At 40.3% G+C, this 10152-nt stretch overlaps 1 protein-coding gene across 1 annotated transcript; it reads right to left on the bottom strand.

The window, feature by feature from the left end:
- Nucleotides 1-1285: 1285 nt before the first annotated feature.
- Nucleotides 1286-8760, bottom strand: LOC101342772 (ret finger protein-like 4A). Its single transcript, XM_004381912.1, has 2 exons — nucleotides 8475-8760; nucleotides 1286-1884 (listed from the first exon to the last, which is right to left on the bottom strand). The coding sequence occupies exons 1-2, from the start codon at nucleotides 8758-8760 to the stop codon at nucleotides 1286-1288; spliced, it is 885 nt and encodes a 294-aa protein (XP_004381969.1).
- Nucleotides 8761-10152: the final 1392 nt, after the last annotated feature.

Below are 10152 nucleotides of genomic sequence, written 5' to 3'. Positions count from 1 at the left end.
TTGAAAATACTGTGGAGAAGTTCACTATGCCCACATGGGATTGCCGTGAGTTGGAACTGGCTCAATTGCAACTTGTTTTGTTTTTATAGAAGGATGGCATCAAAATTCTTTAAACTTAACAGCTGGTGAAGTATCATTGTTGCCCTTGACAACCACAGGTCCAAAAAATGTTAGGTAATCTATGTAGTGATTGTGAAGTTTTCTGTTCATCTCTGGATATTGTACTGGCTTTGGCATTTATGTATCTGTCTCTAGTTTAAACACGTACATTTTTACTGTGCTGCAACACGACAATGGACTCAAACATAGCTTTGGTTGTGAGGATGGCGCAGGATCAGGCAGTGTTTCATTCTGTTGTACATAATGTCTCTATGAATCAAAACCTAACATGGCACTTAACAGAAATAATACCTTCTACATTGTTGTTATCACTTTGAAAAATCACATAATGCGTTTAGTCACATACAAATGTGTTATTTAATTCATAACCTCCATAGGAAGATATGTGGATCCTACAGAAATAAGAAAAAAAATAGAAAATAAATCTGGGACCTTAGAACACAGTTATAAAATCGAAACCAAATCCATGCCTTTGAGTCCATTCTGACTCATGGCAACCCCACTTGTTATAGTGTATTACTGAGCTCCATAGGGTTTTCTCGGCTGTAATCGTTACAGAAGCAGATTGCCAGGTCTTTCTTCCACAGTACCAATGAATGGTTTCAGAGAATATAAACCATTTGGCCCACTCAGGGACCTTGAACATAGCCATAAGAACAGAAATACACCTTCTCCTCAATTATTGACTATTTATCCATATTTCACATTTACGACAGTAGTAAAGAATCTACTACCCACTAATTTGCACATTAACGAAGTAGATCTTAGAGCAACAAACACCAAGGTGCAAGGTGAGAGTAACGCTGGCTGTGATGATTAAGGTTATGTGTCAGTCTGGCTCAGCTGTGAATTTCAGTGGTTTGACAGTTACATAATGATGTAATTTGACAGTTATATAATGATGTGGTCATCCTCCATTTTCCCATAATGCCAATTTCACATAATGATCTGGTCTTTGGAACCTAACCCTGTCAATAAGTGATGAGAGGGTGTATAAACATAATACCAAAAGAGGACCACCATGACAATATTTAGTATTAAAATGACGTTTATTCTCTAATTAAATTGTGTTCATGATTTATAAAATGTTGCCTATTTCCATACTATTATGTTGTCCAATGTATATCCAGTAGAAAAGATCAGAGCTATTGGTACAAAGTCCTTCTCAATCAACGTTTTTTGTCATCTTGGTGCATTGGTCTACACTGGGTTTTGATAGAAGGCTTGGAACCATCACAGAACAGATCTTTAGGGAGCTGTCATCACCACTCCTTGGAACTGAAGGACAAAAGAAAGGGCGCAGGGGCTCAGATGCAGAAATCTTGGTGAATGTGAAGATATGGGATCCATCACTAATGTTACAAAAGGAAAGGTTTCCAATGTCCAAATCCAGGAAAATGCCCACTCGGAGTAATGGCATGCTCACCATGAGGGGTGTTGGAGGCATCGTGCTGGCTGAGAAGTACCAGCCCTTCCTCCAACTCAGAATCCAGAACCCAAGACAGGCAGACATGTAGACCATCCCTTGTCGGTTAATGGATTCTCTGCAAATGCCCAGATCCCATTCTTGGCTTGTTCCCACATCTACCTCCCAGTAATGGCGGCCAGAGGTGAACCAAGAGGAGCCCAGGACGCAGATAGATTGGCTGAATCTCTCAGCGTGTTCTTTCAGCTTCTGTTTGACATGCCCACATCGGACACTCCTCAGGTCCTCAGAAATGATGAGGAGGTTATTGGCTGTGTCCACATCAAAGGTCATGTCCACTGTGGAGAGAAAAATAAGAAGCTCAGGAAATACACATACTATACACACTTTCTATTATTCACTTCTATAGAAGCCCAACTATTGCATTCACTAAAGCTTCTTTAATTCCGCTCTCCTTCCCTAAATGAAACATTTTCAGGGAAAACTCCTTGTTCTTCCTGATAAAGTCAAATGATCATATGTAGGTTTTGCATCAACACATGTCTCTTATTCATACTAGGAATTCCATTGACAGTAATTTATGTGTAGATTCGATGAAAGGTTTTTCTTCACTTTAATGTGTAAGATACATACAAGCCAAGATCATGCCTATGGTTTAATCCTCAAATTTAATATACATATGAATATAAATCTTTCACAATCATAGTCATCTTATAATTTGAATGAAGGAACAATATTTTACTTATTGCAGAAAAATACTAAAAACTTTGTTTTTTCCTTTGCCATTCCCTTCCCTATTTATTCTTGTTGGCTAGGCAGAACATTCCATATCTTATAGACATTAAGATAGAGGGAGGGTTTCCCTTGGATACGAGGAGAGATATGCTTGGATCTTGGTAGCAATTTAGACTCAGAATTTTCACTGGGTGGCATAAAATGGTTAAGGTCTCAACTACTAACTGAAGTTGATGGTTTGAATGCACCCAGAGGTGCCTCGCAAGAGAGGGCTGGCTATCAGCTTCAGAAAGGTCACAACCATTGAAAACCTTGTGGAGTTACCATGAGTCTGAACTGACTCAATGGAAAGTGGTCTGGTTTGGTTGTTTAGTATTCAGAGAGGCAGGGAAACTTGGAGAAAAATGACTTAGTGGATTTCCAACATCTCCAAAAAAAACAAAACAAAACAAAACAAACCACTCTTGATTCTGACTAATGGCAAACCTTCTGAAAAAAATTAGCCAGTGAAACTCTTATGAATAGAAGAGGAACAATGTCTGATACAATGCTGGAAGATGAGTCCCTCTGATTGGAAGGCACTTAAAATACAACTGGGAAAGAGCTGCCTCCTCAAAGTAGAGTTGACCTTAATGACATGGATGGAGTCAAGCTTTCAAGACCTTCATTTGCTGATGTGGCATGACTCAAAATAAGAAACAGCTGTAAATAGCCATTAATAATCAGAATGTGGAATGTATGAAGCATGAATCTCGGAAAATGGAAATCGTTTAAAATGAGACAGAACACAAACATCGATATCCTAGGTATTAGTGAGCTGAAATGGACTGGTATTGGCAATTTTGTATCAGATAAACGTATGTTCTACCATGCCGAGAATGACAAATTGAAGGGGAATGGCATTGCATTCATCATCAAAAAGAACATTTCAAGATCTATCCTGAAGTACAACACTGTCAGTCATAGGATAATATCCATACGCCTACAAGGAAGACCAGTTAATACGATTATTATTCGAATTTACATACCAACCACTAAGACCAAAGATGAAGAAATTGAAGATTTTTACAATTCCTACAGTCTGAAATTGATCAAACATGAAATCACAAGGCATTGATAATTACTGGTGGTTGGAATGCGAAAATTGGAAACAAAAAAAAAGTATAGATAGTTGGAAAATATGGCCATGGTGATAGAAAAGTTGCTGGAGGTTGCATGATAGAATTTTGCAAGACCAATGACTTCTTCATTGCTAATACCTTTTATCAACAACATAAAACCCAACTATACATGTGGACCTCACCAGATGGAGTACACCAGAATCAAATCAACTACATCTGTGGAAAGAGACAATGCAAAAGCTCAGTATCATCAGTCAGAACAAGGCCAGGGGTCAACTGTGGAACAGACCATTAATTGCTCATATGCAAGTTCAATTTGATGCTGAAGAAAAGCAGAACAAGTTCATGAGAGTTAAAGTACAACCCTGAGTATATCCTACCCGAATTTAGAGATCATCTCAAGAATAAATTTGACACTTTGAACACTAATGATGGAAGACCAGACCAGCTGTGGAATGACATTAAGGACATCATACATGAAGAAAGAAAGAGGTCATTAAAAAGACAGGAAAGAAACAAAAGACCAAAATGGATTTCAGAAGAGACTTGAAACTTGCTCTTGAACATCGAGTAGCTAACGCGAATGGGAGAAGTGATGAAGTCAAAGAGCTGAACAGAAGATTTCAAAGGGCAGCTCAAGAAGACAAAGTATTATAATGAAATGTGCAAAGAACTGGAGTTAGAGAACCAAAATGCAAGAATGTGCTCGGCATCTCTTAAGCTGAAAGAACTGAAGAAAAAATTCAAGCCTCAAATTGGCAATAGTGAAGATTCTATGGGTAAAATACTGAACGATGCAGGAAGCATCAAAACGAGATGGAAGGAATACACAAAGTCACTGTACCAAAAAGAACTGGTCAACATTCAATCATTTCAGGAGGTAGCATATGATCAGGAACCAATGACACTGAATGAAGAAGTTCAAGCTGCACTGAACATCAGTGAAAAACAAGACTCCAGGAATTAACGGAATACTAATTAAGATGTTCCAACAAACAGATGCAGCACTGGAAGTGGTCACCAGTCTATGCCAAGAAATTTGAAAGACAGCTACCTGGCCAACTGACTGGAAGAGATCCATATTTATGCCTATTCCAATGAAAGGTGATCCAATCGAATGTGGAAATTATCGAACGTATCATTAATATCACCAGCAAGTAAAATTTGGCTGAAGATCATTCAAAAGCAGTTGCAGCAGTGCATCGACGGGGAACTGCCAGAAATTCAAGCCAGATTCAGATGAGAATGTAGAACCGGGGATATCATTGCTGATGTCAGATGGATCCTGGCTGAAAGCAGAGAATACCAGAAAGATGTTGACCTGTGTTTTATTGACTATGCAAAGGCATTCGACTGTGTGGATCATAACAAATTATGGATAACATTGCTAAGAATGGAAATTCCAGAACACTTAATTGTGCTCATTAGGACCCTGTACATAGATCAAGAGGCAGTCTTTCAAACAGAACAAGAGGATACTATGTGGTTTAAAGTCAGGAAAGCTGTCCGTCAGGGTTGTATCCTTTCACTACAATTATTCAGTCTGTATGATGAGCAAATGATCTGAGAATCTGGACTATATGAAGAAGAATTGGGCATAAGTATTGGAGGAAGACTCATTAACAACCTATGCTATACAGATGACACATCTTGCTTGCTGAAAGTGAAGAGGACTCACTGATGAAGATCAAAGACTACAGCCTTCAGTATGAATTACACCTCAACATAAAGAAAACAAAAATCACTAAAATTGGACCAATAAGCAACATCATGATAAATGGAGAAAAGATTAAAGTTGTCAAGGGTGTCATTTTACTTGGATCCGCAATCAATACCGATGGAAGCAGCAGTCAAGAAATCAAATGATGCATTGAACTTGTCAAGTCTGCTACAAAAGACCTCTTTAAAGTGTTGAAAAGCAAAGATGTCACTTTAAGGAGTAAGGTGTGCCTGACCCAAGCCACGGGGTTTTCAGTCGTCTTGTATACATGTGAAAACTGGACAATGAATAATGAAGACAGAAGAATTGATGTCTTTATATTATGGTGCTGGGGAAGAATATCAAGTATACCATGGACTGCCAGAAGAACCAGGCAGTGTTTTGTTCTGTTGTACACAGGGCCGCTATGAGTCAGAACTAACTTGACAGCACCTAACAACAGCAACAACAACAATGGCAAACCCATGTATATCATAGTAGAACTGCTCTATAGGGTTTTCTTGGCTGTAATCTCTATGGAAGCAGATTGCCAGGACTTTCTTCTGTGGCACCACTGGGTGGGTTTGACCCATCAATCTTTAGTAGATGAGGGCATGTCTCTTGCCCCACGCAGAGACCTTTCCAACCTCTCCAAAAACAAAAAAAACAAACAAACCCGTTGCCATCGAGTTGATTCCGATGCATAGCAACTCTGTAGGACAGAGTAGAACTGCCCCATAGGGTTTCCAAGGAGCGGCTGGTGGAGTCAAACTGTCGACTTTTTGGTTAGCAGCCAAGCTCTTAACCACTGCACCACCAGAGCTCCAACCTCTCCAAGTAGACCTAATTGTCAGGATCTGGGCGTAGAGCTACATATCCTAACATGACCTGTGAATGGAGCCATTGGAGCCTCAAAAGAGAACCCTCTTTCTGGACCAAGGACCAATTGCTCCACTCACCTCCCTACGACTTCGCTCAGTGGAAGATGCTGGGGTGTCTGACACCAGGAGAGCTGTCATTGTCTGGGACAGAACTCATCACCCCAAATGAGAGTTTGCAAGGAACAAAAGTAAACTCCCTCACAAAAATACAGTAATTTTTCTCACAACTGATATTGTGGACTGGGATATGTATCAAAGCACACTCATTGTAGTCAAACCTACCTAGGCATTGCTAGTTATATGACCCATTGCACAGACACAGGGAAGAGAGAGAGAATGAGCAACGACCTGGTGCACTAAAGGAGCCTGGATTCCATAATCTGGTGGGTCTGTTCTGGCATCCTGACTTTAGCACCATTATACACGCAGCTAGGTGGTTCTGGGTGGCACGAACAGTTAAGCGCTTGGCTAATCTACCACCAAAAAGGTTAGTGGTTAAAACCTATTCAAAGGTGCATCATTAGAAAGGCCTGGAGGTCTATTCCTAAAAGATCACAGCCATTGAAAGCCCTATGGAACACAGGTCTACTTTAACACACATGGGCATTCATAGTTGGAATCTATTTGAAAGCACCTAAAAACAACAACGCATGCAGCTCGGAGTCCCTTGCTGGCTCAAATTGTTAACCACTTGGCTACAACCTGAAGGGATTGTGGATCAAATCTTCCCAGTGACGCCTAGGAAGAAAGGCCTGGTTAAAGGTCATTCTGAAAGATCATAGTCATTGAAAATCCTTTGGAGTACACTTCTACTCTGAATCATATAGGGTCACCAAAAGACAGAGTCGACTCATTGGCAGTTGGTTTGATGTTTACACACATGAAGCTGACCTCAGATGATTTACTTTAGCCACATACCTTTCTCTAGATGGAATCACAAACATAACCCTTGAAGAAGCTGTGACACGGACTTCCTGTGGCCAAGGTCAGTGTGGGAAGCACAGGTTGCAGTGTTTGGGTCCAGGGGCAGCAAGTAGTCAGAAACCTCCAGGATCAACAGCCGCCTATCCTTTCAGCAATCACATTGATGAATAGATTTCTCCTGGGGCCCAGAGCACCAGGATAAATCCATTCATCACCATGGTTGCTGGCACTCACTATGGATTAGAGTCCCCCAGTTGTCATCAAGTTGATTCTGACTTATGATGACCCCATATGTGTCAGAGTAGAACTGTGTTCCATAGGGTTTTCAATGGCTGTGAGCTTTCAGAAGTAGCTCACCAGGCCTTTCTTCCTGGGCACCTCTGGGTAGATTCAAAGCACCAACCCTTTGTCAGTAGCTGAGCACTTAACCATTCATGCCACCCAGAGACTCCAGTGGATTAGAGTCACCTGGGGGCTTTTGAACCTCACAGATTCCTGGGCCTGGGAGCCAGAGACAGGATCAGACTCACATAGGGCAGGGCTCAGAACAGAAATCCAGTTTCCCACGCCACCTAGTTCTATACACCCAAGATCTGCATTTTAACAAGAGCCTCAGGTCATTTAACGTACATCTGAGTGTGAGAAGCCAGCTGCTGGGCCAGGGCTTCCAAAGAGAAACACAAAGGGAGCCACATGTGTAATTGTATATTTTCTTATAGGCTTACCATAGAAAGTAATAAGAAACAAGTAATAATAATATGGAAAACCTATAATTCACTCCATATATCCAAAATATCACTTAGACACTGTAGCTCTAGGCACATTTCATAGTCAATAGCCACCAACAGATACCAGTACAAACCTAGGGCATGAGCTAAATATTTTATTTTATTAAAAATCTCCAGGTAATTCTACTGTATACTCAGGAGTCACAATAACTGTTGCTGAGGGGTCATAAAAGTTTGAGATGCTAGAATGAAGCTAATGCCCATATTTAGTGGAGAGCCTTTTGCACAGTTGTTTCCTGGGCCATTGGTGAGGAAGGAGAAAGTAGAAAAAATTCCTTACTATCTTTCTTTCTTAGGGCTGCAGTAACAAAAAATAGCACAAGTGAGTGGCTTTAGTGAACAGAAATTTATTTTCTCACAGTTCAGGAGGCTAGAAATCCAAAATTCTGGCCACAAGCTCTAAGGAAAGTTTTCCTCTCTCTCTCAGCTTTGGGAGAAAATTTTTGTCTCAGTTTCTGTTCCTTGGCAATCTCCAGTTTGCCTCTATCTTTCCCCTATCTGTGCTTGCTTGCCTCTGTGCCTGCTCTACTTTATCTCAAAAGTAATTAGGTTTAAGGCACACCCTACACTGATATGGCCTCATTAACCAACAAAGAAAACTCTATTCCAAATGGGATTATATTCACAGGTTAACCAAAACTCACTGCCATCCAGTTGATTACAACTCATAGCAACACAAGCACTTAACCAGTGTACCACCAGGGCTCCTTTCACAAGTATAGGGGTTAGGGTTATGCAATACATATTTTGGGGGGACATAATTCAATCAATGACACTTACCTTGGAATTTGACAATCCTTGGGTTCAGGTATAGGATAGCCCTTAGGTGGGGCTCCAGTTCCTTGATCTTGGACACCAGGTTCCCCAGCTGATAATGTCTCCTGATATCATTCTTCTGGGTGACCACGGGGCAGTTAGGGCACAATACACCCTCCCCATTGGGCTCTGTCTGCAGTGAATTGAGGCAGTGGAGGCAGCAAATGTATCCACATTTCAAGAACACGGGTTTCTCTAAATAGGTCAGACAGACAGGACATCTGCTTGCTTCTCGAAAGCTTTCAGCCATAGCTGCTGCTGGGGGGAAAAAGTACATTACAGTGAAGATTCCGTGAGATGAATGAATTGGTGCTCTTTCATCTTTATATGCATAGAGAGAAATTGTGTTCCTACTGTGTGTAATCTCTAGTACTAGGAAACAAGGACAAAAATACACAGACTCATGGCCCTGATCATCTCAATTTGAAATGCTAGTTGGAACGAAGAACATGATTCATCATCTGAGTTTGAGTCGAGATAGTGTAAAGTTCTCTACCTGCTCTGTCTAAATATGGTGGCCACCAGCCACATGTGGCTGTTGAGTACCTGAAAGGGGCATGTCTTTCTTGAGATGTGCTATGAGTGTAAAATACACACTGTATTTGGAAGATCAAGTAAGAAAAACAGCCTCATTTTTAACAGTTTAAAATTCCATATTCAGATGATAATCTTTTGGATATTGTTTTTTTGACTAGTTTTACTTCTTTAAAAAAAAAATGTCTCTGCTAGAAAATGTATAATTGCACATGTGAGTCATATGATATTTCTATTGGAAAGTGGGTTTTTCATTCAAAGAATCTCCAGCTTCCCCAGCTGATCCAACATGGCTCCAAAAACAACCCATAGCAGGAGCTGAGAGGTTGAATATTAAATGGGAAGACCTCAATTTACCAGTTGTTGAGGTTACGTGCTGTCCAGTAGTTTTCAACTCATAGTGACCCAGAGTGATCGATTAGAACTTCTCTGTAGGGTTTCCTTGGCTGTTATCTTCAGGAAAGCATATAGCCAGGTCTTTCTCCTAAGAAGCTTCTGTTTGGGTTTGAATTACCAATCTTTCCATTAGCAGCTGAGTGCTTAACCATTTTAGCCACCAGAGCTCCTTCCAATTTAAAAGTTGATAAAGTACAATCTGATAGAGTAGATCAATGGAGTCCGTGGTGGCACTAACAATTAAGTACTTGACTACTAACTGAAAGGTTGGCAGTTGGAGTCCACCCAGAATTGCCTGTGACAAAAGTTCTGGTGATCTACTTGTGAAACATCACAGCCATTGAAAACCCTATGGAGCACAGCTCTACTCTGTGAAATGGTTGTTTTTTTTTTTTATTTTGGATGTCTAGTCCTATTATTTTTTTTTATTGTACTTCAGGTGAAGGCTTACAGAACAGATAGTTTCTCATGAAACAGAAGTACACATGCTATTTTATGATATTAGTTAACAACCCCATAACATATCAACCCTTTAACTTCTCAACCTCTTTTTTTTGGTGAAAATACACATAGCCAAAGATAGACCATTTCAAAAATTTCTACATGCACTGTTCAGTGACATTGACTATGCTCTTCCAATTGTGCTGTTATTCTCACTTAAGATGAAGGCTTACAGAACAAAATAGTTTCTCATTTAACAGTTACTACAAAT

Source organism: Trichechus manatus, unplaced genomic scaffold (assembly GCF_000243295.1).
Source record: "Trichechus manatus latirostris isolate Lorelei unplaced genomic scaffold, TriManLat1.0 scaffold00087, whole genome shotgun sequence".
Taxonomy (NCBI): Eukaryota; Metazoa; Chordata; class Mammalia; order Sirenia; family Trichechidae; genus Trichechus; species Trichechus manatus.
Note: the sequence above shows the minus strand (reverse complement) of the source record. Positions and strands in the feature narration are given on the sequence as shown.

Excerpts from the sequence above, each read along its gene's own strand:
- LOC101342772 (XM_004381912.1), bottom strand. The coding sequence starts at position 8,760 with ATGGCTGAAAGCTTTCGAGAAGCAAGCAGATGTCCTGTCTGTCTGACC. Across the intron at positions 1,885-8,474 it reads AAGGATTGTCAAATTCCAAG|TGGACATGACCTTTGATGTG; the intron begins GTAAGTGTCATT and ends TTCTCTCCACAG.